This window comes from Lepisma saccharinum, chromosome 16, assembly GCF_977018435.1.
Source record: "Lepisma saccharinum chromosome 16, izLepSacc3.1, whole genome shotgun sequence".
Lineage (NCBI taxonomy): Eukaryota > Metazoa > Arthropoda > Insecta > Zygentoma > Lepismatidae > Lepisma > Lepisma saccharinum.
Window position 1 is genome coordinate 30,669,235 of NC_139244.1, and position 19,814 is coordinate 30,689,048.

The 19,814-nt window shown below is 38.3% G+C and overlaps 1 protein-coding gene across 1 annotated transcript; it reads right to left on the minus strand.

The window, feature by feature from the left end:
* Positions 1–9,882: 9,882 nt before the first annotated feature.
* LOC146000376 (uncharacterized) lies at positions 9,883–19,814 on the minus strand. Its single transcript, XM_083137936.1, has 4 exons — positions 19,795–19,814; positions 16,266–16,368; positions 14,502–14,623; positions 9,883–10,334 (listed from the first exon to the last, which is right to left on the minus strand). The coding sequence occupies exons 2-4, from the start codon at positions 16,350–16,352 to the stop codon at positions 10,031–10,033; spliced, it is 513 nt and encodes a 170-aa protein (XP_082994062.1). The 5' UTR covers positions 16,353–16,368; positions 19,795–19,814; the 3' UTR covers positions 9,883–10,030.

Below are 19,814 nucleotides of genomic sequence, written 5' to 3' on the forward strand. Positions count from 1 at the left end.
TGGGGGGGGGGGGGTGTTGCAACCCAGAAGTGTCAGTGACTAGAAGTGTAAGGTAGCTATTTATTTATTTTTTTAATATTTTTTTTCATCTGTACATTTTCCTCTGGTGCCAGCTCGAAGGATATGATAATACTTACGAGGGTCACTATTTATATTTTGAGCCTTGGCAACACTGATTGAAGTTAGGTGCAATTTGACGTTTGCACAGAATCGTCTGGCATTATTGACCATAACGTACTTCAAATGTTTTGTCAATAGCTTCATTTGTGTTGTTTATGTTGCCTTGGAGATTGCACGACAACAATAAAATGGAATTAACTCGTGAACATTTTCGTGCGATGATTTTTTACGATTTTCGACGTGGATTATCAACACAATATTGCATCGATCAACTTACTTCCACATTTGGCGATGAAGCCCCATCCTTTGCCACTGTGAAACGCTGGTATAACGAATTTAATCGTGGCCGCCATTCGCTCACCGACGAGATTCGCGAAGATCGTCCAAAATCAGTTGTTGTACAAGAAAACATTGATGCTGTGCAAAACCTAATACTGCAAGATTGTCATGTGACATACTGTGAGATTGAGGCAACCATAGGCATTAGTTCCACCAGCATATATAAAATATTACATGATCATTTAGCTGTGAGAAAGGTATGTTCTCGTTGGATCCCACACAATTTGACAAAAACTCAAAAAGACGCTCGCGTCAAATGGTGCAAACAAATGCTCAATAAATACAATCGTGGTGCTTCAAAAGACGTATATAAGATTGTAACAGGTGACGAATCATGGATATATGCATATGAGCCGGAACGTAAACAGCAGTCGACTGTATGGGTGTTTCAAGATGAACCCAATCCAACAAAAGTTGTTCGCGCTCGAAGCACATCGAAACAAATGGTCGCCTGTTTTTTCGGGAAAACTGGTCATGTGGCAACTGTGCCTTTAGGGGAACGTAGAACGGTCAACTCTGAATGGTACAGAACAATTTGTTTGCCAGAGTCTTCGGTCAAATACGGAAAACAAACAAACACTGTCGGATCATTCTTCATCAAGACAATGCCAGCTGTCACGCATCTCGTCTAACAACCGACTTTATGAATAGTAAAAAAATCGAATTGATGGGTCATCCGCCGTACAGTCTTGATTTGGCACCCAATGACTTCTTCTTGTTCCCAAATGTCAAGAATAAATTGCATGGACTACGATTTTCGTCGGCGGAAGATGCCGTTGATGCATTCAAAAACCATATTATGGAGGTGTCTCAAGAAGATTGGAAAAACTGCTTTGACAAATGGTTCGAACGAATGCAAAAGTGTATTGACCATAAAGGAGAATACTTCGAAAAACAATAAAGCAGTTTTCAATGCCAAATTCCTGTTTTTTCATTGTTAGGCTCAAAATATAAATAGTGACCCTCGTATTTGTCATTCATAGTTGGCATAACTCAGCTGTTAACATATGCAGATAGACATACTAGGGAATGATGGAAATACAGTTAAGAATAATAGTAACACACTTTTATAAGCAGAAAGGAATGTCTGGAAGTTAGCACAGATAAAATTACATACATGCTTATATGATGAAACGAGTGTAAGGTAATAATCAAAACCTAATTCTAAATAATTCATTTGAATTTGTTTCTGAATTCAAATACTTAGGAGTAATATCAACAGATGAAAACAACAAAGAGGAATTAATTCAGGTTATGCAGAATTTTTGTATCCTCTCTGATATCAAAGAATATAGAATCATTTGAGTGGTGACTTTAAATGTTAGTTGAATCCTCGCTCAATTGTACTTCTCTTTTCTCTTAAACATGAAGCAAGTCTCGCAGGCCCCTGTCATTTAACAAAATATGGGAAGTCTGAAATAAAATTGTGATTCCTGGCAGTGTGTTGTGTGATAGGATGACCATAATATTCTGAAAAAAAAACTGGACATCTGAAGGAAGTCAGTTTACCCCCTTCCCCTCCTGAAAAATCTGTTAGCCTAATTATAAAATTGTTGTTAACATATTAATATTGTTTACTCGTATTAAAGGATAGACCACATAAATAATACTTCAATGAAATATGATCTCCCATTATCATTACCTTTGATGTTAGTCCTATGCTGAAGTTGAGGAATGCCAGAAGTATATTTATCAGGACAATCAATCTTCTTGATAACTTGATTAGTCACCCACCATTCATAAAACTCATATATCTGATGCAATGCGAGATTTGTCTTTTGAGTTTGTGTCATGATGCAGGAATTTAAAATTCTTGTTGCAGGCCCATATTGAAACTACATATACATTTCTTTACCATCATTCTTATTCATTGCTCTAGAAATAACGGAACACACACAGCAAAGCAACACACCTTGTTCGCGAGCTAACGTAGACAGTAAACTGTTGCCTGCTCGAACGTTCTTGACGACAATGGAACATTTTGATTGTTATGAAGTGCTTGAAACTCAGTCCAGCTGTTTTGCCACTGTGTTGCCATAATGCTAGTTTAAAATTCCATTAACATTTTTTTAGCATGAAATAAATGATTCCCAAATTTAGATTTGGTTTTCAATCTAACTCGTAGACTTCTATAAAATGAGACAAATCGTGGATTTTTAATATCGACGGGATGACCAAGATGCACCTCTGAAATGTGACGAATAGTGGATTTTGAAAAATGCAGGCTCGACCAGGACTCGAACCCGGGTCTGGCATACCCTGCCATTGCTCTACCACTGAGCTACTGAGCCAGCCTGATTTTTCGCTGTCTTACCTGCGTGGAATCATCTGTCAGTGCTACTGCAATGGGATCTGTTGCCTTTGAAACACTGTAGACGTCAACGTTGCCTGAATCCTGCCAGCGTGGAAAGTACATCTCCTCTGTGTGCTTAATTTAAAGTGGATTTTTAATATTGACGGCACATATGGTCACCCTAATACAGGGGTTGGACAAAATAATATGAACACCCGATTAGATGAGCCCCATTTTTGGAGTTGTGTGCTGACTACACTGGCATGCATGGAACGTGTCTTTTGTTTTCTCTGTGTTGCGCTACCATTATGTCTGACCTTACAGCAGTGATTTATCCACACACCCCTAACACCCTCCCAAGCAGAAAAGTGGAACACCCCCCTGTAAGGGGGTGTAAATATCGATGTTTATATCAACAATAGAATGACAATACTTCAACATTAACAGAAAGGAATCATTTGTAGCTGAAGAAGCGTAGTCCAATGGACCTTTCGATCAACTAAAACCAAAGTATCAAGGAAGGAGGGTGGAATGTTCAGCTTGGCCATTTTCTGGAAACAGCAGCTCCCTTCACAAGGCTTCGGTCAGCTCTGGGGAAGGGACACTGCCATCTGGAAAATGTTAAACTGACCTCTCACCCTCCTTCCAGGGAGCACATTCCGCACACAGTGTTGAGAGTTCAGCGTTTGAATACCTTATATATTTCTTAAATACGTTACAGATACGTAAATTCAATTATTCAATCCCTGAGTCAATGAAATTTACATTTTGTTGCATTTTCCTTTCGATTCTTTCATGTGAAAAATGTACGATAAAAGTAAGGGAAGAAATTCAAAGATACAGGTTTGACTCCTTGTAGTGAATTCTGTTACTATGGTTAGCAACACCATTTTCTGTAACTTGGCGAGATGAATGATTTTGGAGTGGTAGAGAAAAGAACAGTCAAATGCCTTAGGTCAGTCTCAGTGTAGCATCTCCTTTCGTGTGTTGTCGTTCTGTTTAGTGTATAACAATGTCTGAAACTTTACTGCAAAACTGAAGAAGATAGAGAAAATGAAAAACCAGACAGAAAGAAACTGAAAGTGGTGAGTAGAAAATCAGTGACACTATATGTAGGCACAATTTCTTCCAACCGATATTCATCCAGTACCAATATAAAATTTACTGGCTGAGTATTCGATATAAAATGGCAAGGATTTCATGAAGAACCTAAGTGATTCATTCACGTCTATAGTTGATGACCATTTTTGTGGTTCCAAGAGTTCTTACCTTCGTAAAAGAAATTACTATATACTACTATTAGAAAGAGAGTTGTAAAAGAGGGAGGGTCCACCTGGGGTGCTTGCCTGGGCGCTAAGTACAAATGGGGTGCCGAACAAGCAAAACAGATAAAAATAGAAAAGTGATAATGTCGTGGTGCCCTGTGAAATTACTGGCACCATATTAAATTAAAGTTATTGTAAGTTTGCAAAGATATAGCTTTAGTAAAAATTGTCTTTCTCTTTGTATGTAGTCGGTTCCCTGACATAATTACATGTTTAATTTTATTCAACGTTTCAGAGGAAGCAAAGAAAGTGTAAGCGTAAGCAGGCCCGTAGCTAGAGGGGGGGCAGGGGGCAACTGCCCCCCTGAGAGCCTGCTTTGCCCCCCCCCCCCCTGTGAAAAATACAGAACACCTGGAATTCTCACTAATCTTTACAATTATTCTAGCAACATAACAAAGACACTTACTGATTTTATGATTTATGAAGGTGTGTGGGATTCAGTATAATGTATCAGGATTTGGGGGGGAAAATTCCCATTTTGGTAATAGTGATTCATGTGGTAGAGAGAGGGAGTGGATATTTGATTTTTGTTACTTAGCGTTGCTTTTCTGCCACTTATAGCTAATCGCAACAATGAATGATTACGTGAAATTGATGAAGACACACTCATAATCAGTGCCGCTACCACAGGGTGGCAGGGGACATTGTTCCCCCCCACCCTCCCAACCTTGGACGGAAGGCCACTCTAGGGGAAGCAAACATTGAAGTAAAAAAAAAAACAAGACTAGGAGAATCTAAGAATAGCAGGACAATTAGGTACTCATGATGGAATTAGTTTTTACGAGTTCCTTGCACTTTTCTTCGAGACGGCCAAAGGAATTGCCCCCCTCTTGATTTCTAATTTTATACAAATAAAAATACATTTCGTAAAATTTTCTTGATCGCTTCGCTCGCAATGTCTTCTTTTCTTATAGTCCAAGTTCAGAGCCATAGCTATGGGGCGGTGGGAGTCTGCTCTGGGAGCCAAACTATCTATATGAAAAAAAAAATGTTAAAGAAAATGCCATGGCTCCCCGCAAAATTATTTGCGCCCTATTAAAACAATTTCTTTCTATGAATATTAATATGAAATATTAATGATGACACTGTAATCCAAGAAGTCATTGATCAATCAATTTCAACTATAATATAACACAATATTTTGCAAAATGGTTAACGTAACCAGTAGGCAAACATTGTCTGTAGTGATGCAAGAGTCTCCCCTTCGAAGGAAATAAGAGTTTGTGGTGGAATAAGGGACCCATGTTTTAGTACAAAAAAATGTATTACAAATTTTTACACAATTCATCAAAGTGTAGATAATATGTAACCAGTATTATTTAATTAATTCAATTTTTCTTGCAAAACACAATACAATGGTGTTGTTGGATTCTCCTTAGATTCCTTTGTGCAGAAAAATCTTGCATACTGGAAACTAGAGGGAATCATTATGAAGCATGATTTATAAAGGGCTCCCTTAATCAGTTCTGCAGTGAGGCCCATTAATCGTCTATTAACATTACCAACCTGTAAATATCAAGTAGATACAGTCCCTATTAGCCTATTTATGTTAAACTTTATATTCTTTGGCAATATGGAAAGGTCATTATCAAAAAAATGCCATTTGATGTTGCTCGAAGTTCTTTTTGTCCGTTGCAGTTTCAAGATATCATCCCTTTTCTGTTACTTATCTCTTTTTGGGGAGGGGGCAAGTGCCTCTGTGTACCCTGCTATATCTGCCAATGCGACACAATATATTCAAAATTTGCCCCCCTATAGGATTGACTCCCCCCCCCACAAAGAATTCCTGGCTACAGACCTGAGTGTAAGGAATTAAACATAAAAGAAATTTAATTGACATTAAGTGCCAAATTTATATCTGGCCATAGGCGCACCAGTGAGGGCACGACGGCGCTTGCCACTGCCTGCTGTAAAACGTGGAGAGAGAATATTTGTTTGGTTCATTGTGCTATTTGTGTTGGATACTGAAATAAATGCTATTGAATTGTTTTAAATAATTGAAAATAAAGCATTGCCTCAATTTAGAAGTGAAAATTCCTTGCCTTCCCTTTGCAGTTAACATGCCATGAGTTTATTTGCACATGTTTCGTTTTCTTTTAAGGCAAAGAGGCATGTGACTCCTAATTCCCTAGAGTCTCTCATTTAGTATTTGAAAGATAAACTCTCAAAAGCGCCAAGAGTATTTTCCAAAGTTTTGTAAGGGTATAATGCATATGCATATTATTAATTAAACATAGCGACAGTATCCCATGATGTTTACTCTTTACAATCTCGCTTTGCTAGTTCGGCATCCTCTTTACCTCACCACATGCCCCCTGCCCCTTCCTGTTCTAACAGTTAGAAAATATGAATGTATAATTTTAATAGTTCTATGTAGCGAGTGAGTTCCAAATTCTGCTGGTGTTTTCAAATCTCTGTTTAAACGATGATTCACAAACTGAAATAAAGTAATGAAACTCGGTATATTTAAAGCATGGCCATGAAGACGTTAAAATATAGTGGGAAGTTCGGATGCACGTTTGATAGATACCTGATATTGCTTTTGAACTAAATCGGTCAAGGAATTTCATATTGAAGTCTTCAACGAACGAGCAAAGCAAGATTGTAAAGAGTAAACATCATGGGATACTGTCGCTATGTTTAACTAATAATATGCATAATCAGTTTGCAAGGAAATAGTTCTAAAAATTTTCTTGCTCGCTTCGCTGGCAGTGTCATAATTTATTTAAGTCATATTATATCTGTATTTATTACTACTACTTCAGACAGGCAAGTGCGCGCACACCAATGCAATGCATTCTAACTGATATTTCAATTGTGCACCCCCAAGTTGAACTCCGAGTTACACCTACGGCAAGAACGATACAAATACAGTTAAAATATTGCGCAAGTGTTCCTGATTTCTTTATAACTAGCTTAAGAATTGCATGAAATGATTCCTGGTAATATGATGTTAAAATTTTGTGTTTTTTTAATGTCATCCCTTGTGTTTTGTCTAACGATTGATTAAATCAAGTACTGAACATTATCGGAAGGAAAGCAATACTCGAAACGTTAAACTGAAATGTTAACATTAATCTATTTTCCATCTTTTCCTGTATTTGACTTCTTTTTTCTTCTGAAATGTTACGTGAAGGGAAGGGAGGGGGAGGGGGTTAATCTGTAGAAACATCCATGAACGAATTGAATTAGAGCGAACATTTTTAAAACGGTCCAAAAAACTTACACCCCCCCCCCCCCAAGGGAAAAATCCTGGATAAACCCCTGCCTTACAGACTTCCAACGAGGGCTAATTGTTGATGCCCGATTAGTTGGTGCATCCGTAACAACGGTCGCAAAGTTAGTAGGGGTATCGCGAGCTACTGTATCTACCGTCATGACAGCATACAAAGTGCAGGGGAAAACTACATCTGCGAAACAGAATAGTGGCAGAATGACAAAACTGACAGAGACACACATGAGGGCATTAAGGAGGATTGTTGGCTCTCAGAGGAAGACCACTGCAACCAAAATGACTACTGAGCTGAAAATGCAGTGTCAACAAAAACACTGCACTGAGAACTGCATAAACAGAATATCCATGGCAGATCCGCTATTGCCAAACCTCTTGTAACACAGGACAATGTCAAACGGAGACGTCAGTGGTGTCGGGAGCACAAAACCTGGACTACCGACCAATGGAAACATGTCGTGCGGTCCGACAAATCAACCTTCACAATATTCCCCACCAGTGGACGTGTTTACGTCTGGCGAACACCGGCCGAAGCATACAATCCAGACTGTCTGGTGCCAACAATGAAGCATGGAGTCGGTAGTGTAATGGTGTGGGTGGTCATTTCATGGCATTCACTGGGTCCTATTGTCACAATGAAAGGAAGGGTAACTGCCAAGGTGTTTGAAGGCATTTTAGGTGACCATGTTCATCCAATGGCGCAGGCATTGTTCCCAGCAAGGGATACCATCTTCCAGGACGATAATGCCCCCATTCATACCACTGGCACTGTCCAATACTGGTTTGATGACCACAATGTCGCACTTACACATCTTTCCTGGCCTCCACAATCACCCGATTTGATATTCTCGATGCACAATCGCCTGGTTTGAATATCAAGCCATTGTGGTCAGTATTGGAAACCAAGAGTACAGGCCCGTTTCCCTCCGCCAGCAAATCTCAAGGAATTGGAGCAGTTTATTGTTGAGGAATGGTATAGCATTCCACTGACTACCATCCAGGATTTGTATGCATCCATTCCCAGGAGGATTGAGGCTATTCTCAAAGCCAAAGGTGGCCCCACACCATATTAGGTGAGTTTTCATATTATTTTGTCCAACCCCTGTATGTGGACTACTACTAAAAATTACAAAAATGCTCCACATTTCAATTCCAGGCAGCCCCTGTCACATGCAATGAAGTTTGCAAATAATCCCATATTCTCTTGTAGATGACAGCTTCAATAACACTGGCTAGTAAATGTTCTTTCATGTTACCTGATGCCGTAAATACATCAATAATTTGCTCCCAATCTCCAGACAATGGGTAAAACAAAATTAACGTGACCAAAGTACCTGATGTTTCATCCTTATATTTACCATAGTCAAAAAACCTTCTATTTTTCTGTTAATTTCATTTCATAAATGATTGACACTTCCCTCCCCCATGCTTTTTTAAATACCTTTGCTCTTTCCTGGATACAAATAAATATTTTGGAATTCAAACCTATTCCACTTTTGTACATTTTTATATGTGTATATCACCTCCTACTTGATAATTCATGATCTTGGGTTCACTGATGTGGGTTCTCGGTGACATGAAGATATATTCTCATTTTCAAATTACATTGAAGTTTTAAGTTTAAGAGCTGAAGTTCTATTTCTTCTAGCTGTATTAATGCAGAATTTAATACGCAATTGTTTCTGTGGCAAACTTTTCATCCTGTAATCTAATGTGCAAAATTTATTTTTTGGATCATCTTTTATTTTCTGCACTTTTCCTCCGAGTTTATTGACTGAGAGTAATTCTCGTTGTTACTTAAATATTTTCCATTGTGAAAAATGGGTAGAACTTTTGCACACATGCAATACATGGAGAATGGGCTTTCCACATCCATCAATTTGTATTTGCATTTTTGTTATTGTATTGTTCCCAGTGGGAGCCCCAAAATTTCAGTGTTTTCCCAGCATCGTGGGAAGCTACTTGAAAAAAAGAAGCAGGCTCTGATCTTGAAAGCCAGGAAACAGCCACGATGGGACACGATGCACTGATCACGCAATGAAAGGCCACCAAGCATGCCTGGCCCTCAGGGAACTGTTGTACTCTGGAGTTCAGTTCAGTTAATTTTCATTTTGTGTTGGTTTTCTACCACTTTTAACCAATCGCAACAATGAAGATGGGTGATGATTAGATGTTATGATGGAAAGACACTCAAAGAACACACTTGCCCAGCTAAGTCTTGAATCCAGGAACTTTGGTGATGAGATCGTAGGTCAACCACTTAACATATTTGACCACCAAGCCAGCTCTCCACATCCATGACCATTAAGGTTGGAAGTAGGGTGGAGGCAAACTCACCACATTCACACATTGTAAACAATATTTTAAGGGCTTCTGCTAAAAGAAAATGGAAGGAATAGGTGCAAAATACTTGTTTAGGAGAAGAGTAGGGTACCTCTGAAATGATGTGATTGTGATATCACAACATGAACTGCCACATAGGGAAGCCCCAACATTATTTTCTTGCAAGTGCAGCACCTAGAAGTCTGGGCCTTAATCACATATAATGATCTCATTTACATTGTATCGCTTGCTGTAATATTTATATTTATTGTGCTGTATATTGCTTCTCATGCATTCAGACATTTGACATCTACATATTGCAACATTTATTGATAAACTCATGCACCCCATTTATGCCCATAATACATCTGCTGATTCTTGGACATCAGACCACACCTATCACCTGCCTGTCCTAGAAGATTTGTAATTCAAGTATTCTTCAGTGTCTATCCCAAATTGTTCCAACAGTTTAGAATAACGAACTCTAACACTTTCACACTTAACACTGGCATAGTTTCTTTGCATTTCAACGACTTCACTGATTGCAATTGCACTACCTTTGTCAATGTCTGTACTTGCTTCAGATTCCTTTTTGCACAAACAACACAGTCCTTCAGCTGGTGGTTCTTTCATTAGTGACACTGCAGATTCCTTAAGCACACTGTCATCACAGGTTACTTCTTTCGCTTGATTGTAGAGAGCACTGTTAAGAAAAAAATGTGAATAAATAGTAATGTATATGTAGATTCCTATTCAGAAACATAATCTGGTATTTACTAAGACTGTCATTCTTGCTTGAGTAGAAAAGGTGAGCAAACCTACGAAAGTCTGTGGTGCAGTGTTGAAGTGCACCTTTGATTTCTAGGGTAGGTAAGGGTGTTGCAGCTGAACCAGATAAGGCAAGAACACAATCAGTGAACACAAAGGAGGGGAAAAATGGAAAAGCGTACATGACATGCCACCCCATGAAAATATTGGCACCGTATTAAATCACCGTATTAAATTAAAGGTTGTCTGTTTGCTAAGAAATTGATTTCATAAAAAAATTCCTGGTTGCTTCATTTGCAATAAACATTTCTGTAAAAATCACATCAATTGAATTGATTGATTGACTTATTGTTTTAAGTCCACTTTATGCACAAATAGGCTACTTGGGACTGGACCTACAGTTAAAGTGAGATCCAAACAACCGTGCAATGTGCCTGTGCCAAGTATTGAACCTGGGCATCTTTGATTACAAGGCGATGTATAATAACATCAAGTTTACATTTCAATATTTTGTATGATTTGTTCATGATGTGATATACAAGGTGTCTGAATTGAAATGCCCTAATGGCCACTGTCTGTAACTCCACATGCATTTGATGTATCTAAATGAATTATACATAGTCATAAAGTTTCTTTGAGCTAAGAGTAATTTTTACAGTTAGTACAATTCTACATGTGTCTGACGAGTCGCACGGAGGATGTCCAGTGTATTCAACCAAAGTGACAACTATGGAACAGCTTCGTGAAAGGATTACAGTTGCCATTGGAACAGTCACACCACACATGCAACCTGACGGGAAATCTAGTATCGGCTGGACATCCTCTGTGCGACTAATGGGGCACATGTAGAAATGTACTAATTACTACTTTGCTCACAGGAACTTTTTGATTATGTATATTCATTGATGTATAATTCATTTGGGTACATCAAATACATGTGGAGTTACAGACAGTTGCCATTAGTGCATTTCAATTCGAACACCCTGTATATGGTATCAGAAAATCACTAATAAGCAGGATCAGGTGAATTCACTGCAGGGGGCACCAAATTCTACTAAGCTGTAGCTCTGGCAGTAACATATATCAATATTATCCTCCTCTAAGATGTTTACCGTCAATTCAATGACAATATGACTCATTTACCACTCCATTTTAGACATAAAAGTATAATGGTTTTTACTCCAAATATGCATCTTGCATATTATTTTGAGGTGGTCTATATTAAATGGGATGTCTTCCCAAAATATTCTTACCAGTGGCCTAGCGTTATAGTATGCCCGGCGTTCCCAGATTTAAAATTTCAAAAATGCTAAAATGCTGTGATTATAAAGTAAAACGTGACTAATTTCAAATATGTTTGACCTTTATGGCATTATAATAGCTATTTTTCACGATCCGCTTGCAACGCTCCACTCTCAACACTCGTTCTAGCATCTCTTTTCAATGCCTTTCCCGGCCGGACGCCGAGCAGGTTCGGCATACAGGACTCCTATATTCCTTGCTGCCTTTATGGAGGGAAAGCTTCCATTTCTACAGCACGCGCGTAAATGGGATCTCTTACGCTGGCGTACGAGAGGTCTACCGTGATTGGTTCATGTGACCCTTCCTGCCTTCTGAAGCAGACGACAGAGGTAGCATTCCTACCCAGTTCTTCGCTCTCATGCAACTCATGCTATGTGATGCTACAATACGCAATATTGACTGACGTAACTTTACCAATCTCAAATATACTGCTTCTTAATAGTCACTGCATTGTATGATTTATCGCACGAACAGCGATGTGCATTAGAAACTAAAAGATCAACACAGTTTTTGTGAAGTAAGTTGGTGAAGTCCTCATGGTAGAAATTCAGCGTGTTGCTGCTCTACCACTTAACCCGCAAAACTATTAATTTTTTTTATTGTATTTTTTCGTTATTATCTAACTGCTTAATATTGTCTCAATGGAAATGTTTAGCATTCATTTGAAAACTCTTAACATCGAATGGTCTCTGGACAAAATTATTTTAAAATGTTTATCAGCATTCTCAAGATGTAATAAACAGTGGTCTGAATTACTAATCGGCACTGTTACGTCAGTAGTGTGTACGATATTTGGATCATCCACTCTGCTTTGCACAGTGCGCCAAGACGACAGAGGTCCCTGGTTCAAATCCCAGCGTGAGCACGGGTGTTCTTTGTCAGTGTCCCTTCATCAATATCATCACTCATATTCATATTCGCGATTAACCAAAAGTGGTAGAAAAGCGAATTAAAATAAACCAAATCAATGAGTAGTTGGATCAACCACAACAATGACGTCTGCTGTTGTTCAAAGGCGCTTGTGATTCAGGTAGGTTTTCTAATGACTTGCGTCATGCAGAAAGGTATAAAACACCAGAGTTCAAAACATTTGTGGCATCTAATTGTCTAGCTAAAACATGCATGGATGATGTTTTATTGAAAACCCAGCTGACTTCAGGCAAATAAACAATACCTGTGGCGACTAATACCATAAGTAAGTTATTAAGCAAGAAAGGGCCGACCCTTCCTTCGGACTTGGCGTTCCCACCCGAAATGTCCATGCCACTGATTCTTACCCACCTACACCTTTCAACAATGTTTTGGGCACCATTACTGTGGTAATTATTTGAATACATCTGAAACATATGGTTCTGTTCTTTTTTCCACAGGATTTGAGAGCAAACATGGGTTCTCTGAATGAGGTCTGTAAAAAAGGATAAATACAAGCTGCTAATCTAACATTCAAGGGCACTCAGTAAAATGCATTACGACGAGAACAAGCAGGGCTCCCACATAGCTAAATGTTTAGCACTCTTGCCTTTGGAGAGAGCAGTATTAGGTATGATGTCTGGTAGGAGATCAAAATTTTGGTGCTGACCCAGCACCACGAGGACGATTGGGAAGCTACTTCAAAAGAAGAAATAACAGGCTCTGGTTTGGGAAGCCAGAAAAAACAGTGGTGATGAGACTTGATGTGCTGACCTCCCATCACCCAATGAAAAGCTTCTTACCGGGCACTGGCCCTCAGAGGGTTGTTGCACCACAGAGGTTAGGAGCAGAGTAAAAATACCTTGCAAGTCAGTTTGAAGCCATTCATATTTTGCAACTTGTCCTTCCTACAAACTAAAAGCCAGGCTTCGAGTAGCTCCACAACCATCCTGACATTACTGAATGTTATTAATTTTTGAAAAACAAATAAAAGACTACACCCACCAGGTAACAGCTTAGTCTGAAAAATTGTAATGTCCATATGATGGGACTATAACATGAAATATGACTTGTCTCTTCATAGGCATAACTGAACTAGATGCAGGCAGTGGAGATGAAATTTTTAAGGAGTATATTGGAGAAGACTAGAAGGGACAGAATAAGGAATAAGAAGATCCGACAGACAGTGGGTGTGGTGAAGCTTCCGGACAGGATAGATCAGGCACAGATGAGTTTGAGTTGGTGTTTTAAGTCCACTTTGTGCACAGTATGGCTAATCGGGACTGGACCTACAGTTTAAAGTGGAATCCGAACCACTATGTGCCTCCACCGGGTATCGAACCCAGGACTCCTTGATTACAAGGCGATGACACTATCCTGTGCCATTGGGGAGGCCCTCAAGCACAGATGAGATGGTTCGGACACATGAAGAGGGTGGATGCAGAAAGACTACCAGTAAGAGCTCAGAATGCACAAAGAGTGGGAATAAGGTCACGGGGGAGACCAAGATGTCAGTGGACAGAGCAGATAGCGGAGAGTGTTAGGAGAAGAGGACAAGATTGGAACACCGTGGAAAGAAAGGCATGGTGGAAAACCAGGAAAAAATGGAGGCGCTCGACTTCTATGCTGACCCAGTTAGAAGCAGGAAACGGCAAAGGATGATGATAATATATTAAAACCCCTCTACAGAATGGAACACTGTTAAGCCTTGTTTCCAAGTTTAATAAAATACTCAAAATGCTGAACAAGACAAAATTCAAAGACCCTGTTAGAGGGTAGAAACATTACATTTAAAGTGTATTTTTTTTATACAATAAATTTATTGCCTTGGTCAGCGTTTGAGCATTTTACTCTACAGAATGAATTGAATGGAATAATAAGAAATACTTACTTCAAAACTCCTTTTATAAAACCCAACTTGGTACCAACAGAAAATCCTTCTGCGTAGCCTGTGTCGAAACCCTCCTGGAAAGTTTTGTCTCTACCTGCACATGCTCCTTCTCTGAATCCAGCCTATATTTCAAGAAAACAATGCTTGTAGACATGAATAATTCTCAAAGTTAAATGTGGTGCATTTTAGGGTTGGCTTGTTTAAACCAGTTAAAACCAATTTTTCATTTCTCATTTTAAATAGCAAGTGACCTGGATAAAAACAAAGTTTAATCATTAGCATGTGAAATGCAGTAGTTTGTCACAGTTTGAATATGATAAAATTCAAATATTAAAACCAAAGGTGGTTACACAATGGGTACCTGATGACAGTGGTGTGCCCAAGGGGGGTTTGTGGGGGTTATAACCCCCCGCCCCTTGGCTCAGTATTAATAAAAAAAAAAAAGATCATCAAATACAGGAAAAGATGGCAAAATGAGGGCTTCTCCTAAAAAAATGTATACCTAACACCCCCTCCCACCATTTCAAAATCCTGGGCATGCCACTGCCTGGTGGATCAAGGTTGTCAGGATGTAAAGCTGGTTACATCATCTCCATTATGGATGATATCAGTACAGACTTTTAAGAATACTTCTAATATTCAGGCCACTATTCTCACCCACTCCCTCTTAGCTGACCAAAGCGAAAAAACTGAAAAATTGATAAATTATTAATACTTTTATCCCTATCTTGTTAAGTGTGAAGTTTCTCATCAAAATACAGATTTTTTGCCCACTTTTAAGACAAGTATTAGACTGAAATATTTGATTGAAAATGTTGGTCCAGATATGTTTTCAAAATCTCTCACATACTTCCGCAGAGAAATTTTCTCCTCTGATTAATCAAGCTAATAGTTTGGAAATTCTGATTGGAAGTTTTTTCAGAACTTTTTCTCTCACTGGATGATAGTGATCGTGTATTTTAGTGAAACTTAAAAAAAAAAAACAACATAAAAGTAGTTATAACTTTATATTATTTTACAATATATTTTGTTTCTTGACGTTGTCTATTGCTGTACAAGCTTAATGACAACAAAATACTATTATAATTATTATTATATTCAGTGAACAACTTTCCTTACAATTCATTGCACCATATTCCAGTCAAGCACATCCGATCCTGAAAACATGCCAGGTAAGCATTGTGCATACAGTCTTTGTCAAAGTGATTCAAGGTATGATTTTTGTGATCACATGATAGATGTGTACTTTTTACTTTTTCAGAAACTGTACAGAAAATGTGAAAAGTGTGTAAAGTGGTGAAATGCAAATTTTCTTGATGTTAAAAAGGCTTCTCATGTGCTTTCCTTAACACAAGTGAATCTGTTTGGCCAATTTCTTCTCAGAGTACATTGTGTGATAAAGTCAAGTTGAATATCATCCATTGTTATCTTTCAACATTTCAGGGCATTTGTGGCCTGTAACATATTTTGTTTGAAAACATATTAAATGCAATTTTTTTACATTGTAGGCATGTTGCTTCTATTCCTGGACAAAAGTACCCTTGAATTTCCTTACAAACGCAATATAAAGTGTTTATGCTTCTATTGATGTTTTCCAGCAAACAATTCATGAACTTAGGCCTGTTGGGTTGTCTACCAGTTGCAACATTATAAACACATGCCTCGATAACATTAAAATTGCAAAGTTCATTATATTTGAATCAAAGAAACAATATTGGATTTTACATTTCAGCTTATTTAATATAACTGAAAATAACAACTTACCTGCAACCAATTATTTTGCAGTCTCTGCCATGTTTTGGAAACAACAACTCTTTCATCATCACCGTCATTGTCGGCAGTTTTTTCCATAGCTTCACAAAGAATCCTACAAATGAAAAATTGAAAATATGTAGAACTATTTTTGGTAGCCTTTGGTGAAATTCTATGCACATTTTAGATTCTCCTTGAAAGCAAGATTAAGTTGGTGGCCAATACTTCTATGATCGATGTTGCAATTATAGTATCTCACAAAATGAACATGCACCAATCTTATTACAAGAAAAACATTTTTTAAGAAGAAAAAGCACATTTTCCCTAATAACGTAAACTTGCAAAATTAATACATTATTTGGGAATAAAAGACACTGTAATATAAATATGCGTAAATAAATTACTAACTTAATGGTTCTACTAATTTTGGTGAACCCCTGCCACCAAAATTTATATAACCATTATAATATAAGCAAGTCTCATGGATAAAGTTGAAGAAGAAATAAACTTGGAGCCATGTTATAGCTTTAATACATAATCATTAATACAAGATGAAGTATATGTAATACACGAGACAAAATTGAAGGTACAGTATAAAATTGATTTATGCACATTTTGGAAAAAAATAAATAAAACAAATTATTCAAAGATCAATCCTTGTAAGATAATTTTCAGCGCAGTTTTTTTCATTGTGAAAATGTTATCAAATGGGCAAAAGAAAGAAATGTTTGTACCTGAATGTCGATGTTCAATTTTGTGGTGAAGGTTCATCAATTTATTAAGCCTGCTTTATGCACAGATAGGCTAATAAAGACTGAACCTACAGTTTAAAGTGGGATCCAAACAACTGTGCCATGTGCCTCCATGGGGTATCAAACCTGAGACCCCTTGATTATTTGTGACTTAGGATTTTGCTGTCAGTTTCTGTCTTCTATTACAGCTGATGTAATATTTTTAAAAAGATGAACTAATAACTTATGTTTTGCAAATGAGCACCAAACAAATCACATGTTCATGTTACGAATACATACGCCTAATAAAAAGCAGGTACTTTTGTGCTTTTTCATGGGAGACATACGTGTACAGTCAATTTTGTAAGCGACCATATATCATTCAGTCTTATTTGGGCACTGTCAATGTTCACTATTGCTAGAGTGACCAGATGCCCTGATTTTCGCAGGACAGTCCTTTCTTTTGAGGGTCATGTGCTATACGAAACATCTGAGTTGTTTTTAGCTTTAGAAGAAGTATTATAGTGGAGTAATGTGTGAGTTTTTTGATGGGACTATGTATGACGTCATTTTCATCGTTGCCATCTGCAGGTGATATGAAGGAACATGTTGTTACGTTATTTGCGTTTTGTAACTTGGGAGCCGTGTTGGAAATATCTGAGATTGAAAATTGGCAATCCTGGTGTTATGTCAGGCCTCGCGAGATTACTGCAGACGATGTTTCGGTTCATGTCACATGGTACTGGGATTTTGTTTGCAAGGTGGGCGTGAATTTTTAGTGTGGTAAGTGCTATTCATTGAAAATGCATATTGGGGAGTGTATCAACATTTTTAGTATTGTGGCGTTCTTCGGCTGGGAGCCGGAGTTGTATATCCGTGCAGGAGGATGGTTTAGTGACCAGAAAAAAGATATTGTCCACTGTCAAATGCAGTGGACGATATCGCAGGAATGTGTGGATGAAGTTAAAAGTACATCAGCGAGCAGAGAGTGGCCAATTTCTTTCATTTTTCGCATAGTCAATAATTTAGGCCTCGTAATCACGAATCTGCAGTTAAAATTTGGCACTGACGTCATGTACGGGTAGCCCCACAAACCATTCACGGATAGCTCCACGAACCAAGCACGGTAAGGGTAGGTTAGGCAAACATAGTTAAAATTTTGGGTTGTAGTAATGCCAGGATACACCAGGAGTGTTAATTTTGCTGCTGTTTGGGAATTTTTTACGGGAAAAATGAGCGATAGTAGTCCGGAATAGGAGTTTTTTGTGCTTATGCGGGTCATACTTTGCGATCAAATATCTCCGTTATTTGTGGTTTCCTAACGCTGGAACCACTTTTATTTTACTATTACGTAAAACGTTGAAATCTGTAGATTAAAAAAAAATCGACGTAATTCTCGAGGGGGCTGAATACCGACTTGAGCATGGATGTTCTTTGCAAGTGTCCATTCATACTTTGTGATCAAATATCTCCGTTATTTGTGGTTTTGGTACTACTTTACTATAGGGGTGACACCTATAAATCATTAATTTCACACTTTTTTGCATTGTTAACGTACAATTCTGGAATGCGGAACATTACTTTAGGTCAAATAATGAATTTCTAACAAAAATAATGTCTATTTCTTACATTTACGAGTACTTACTGCTACTCGTTATTTCGATTCTGTAACACACATTATGGCGATAGCGTACTGGTTTATTGCGTGTTGTGAGTGTTTTGTCGATTTATTCAGTGTTGTTCACCGGAAAATACCTACTTCTGTGCCCGGATTTGAAATTATGTCTAATATATCGCAAACCATTGACGTTAGCCCCACAAACCATTTTCCTTAAGGTTAGGTTAGACAAGCATAGTTAAAAAAAATTTACAAAAATTAAAAATACTCGACACGTCATGTTATAGTGAAAACACGGCGAGTTTGAAACACTGACTACGGGGTTTACGTCATCTAACACACGGAACATTGTGCTCTCGTGAAGAAAGCAAATGGCGGCAGCAGAAACAGCGTGTCGGAAAGAGATTTTCGCAGAAAACAACATGGATTTGCATTAAAATGGATCAAAACTACATTCACGAACTTCCACAACACTACAGAAAATGATTTGCGTAAGTAGTTTCTCCTGTAAAAAGTGGGAAATCCGTCACCCCTATAGTAAAATGTTACTGTGGTTTCCTAACGCTGGAACCACTTTTATATTACTATTACGTAAAACGTTGAAATCTGTCGATTAAAAAAAAATCGACGTAATTCTCGAGGAGGTACAGTGGGTCGACGGCCCCACTAGGATGCCTGGGGCTGAATACGGACTTGGGCATGGATGTTCTTTGTGAGTGTCCATTCATGAATTTAATCATATCATCACTCATGTTGATTGTTGCAGTTAGCCAAAAGAAACGTGTGCCGTGAACAAAATTGTAAAAAGCATGACTTTGCCTTTACCAAATGGGGGGGGGGGGGTGTTGCACTTGAACGTGTGCTATTTCAATTTGTTTTAGTTATAGCTGCACGGTAAGAGTCTAGTTTACGTCCTTTTCATAAGGAATACGTGTCATATATCGTTGGAAAGGTTATTGTATAAGGAATTCAACAAACTAAATCCCAAGGCGAGGAAAAATTTCCTCGAGGAGAAAATCGAGAAAAACGGATGTTGTCCGGATATGCGTGATTGAACGTACTGAGGACATTTTTCGATGATGAAGCAAATATTTAGGAGTGAAATGAGTGCTAATGGAACCTAACGTAACAGGCCTAACCTAACCTCGTAGGCATACCTCGTTCCCGTGAATGATTAATGAAACTCACTTACCCTACGGATGCCGGAGCGCC

What these genes read in the sequence shown, in the direction of transcription:
- LOC146000376 (XM_083137936.1), bottom strand. Translation starts at nt 16,352, where the DNA reads ATGGAAAAAACTGCCGACAATGACGGTGATGATGAAAGAGTTGTTGTT. An exon ending in TGCAAAATAATTGGTTGCAG is followed by an intron (nt 14,624 to 16,265) that starts GTAAGTTGTTAT and finishes CTTGAAATATAG; the next exon opens with GCTGGATTCAGAGAAGGAGC. An exon ending in TTTATAAAAGGAGTTTTGAA is followed by an intron (nt 10,335 to 14,501) that starts GTAAGTATTTCT and finishes TTTTCTTAACAG; the next exon opens with TGCTCTCTACAATCAAGCGA.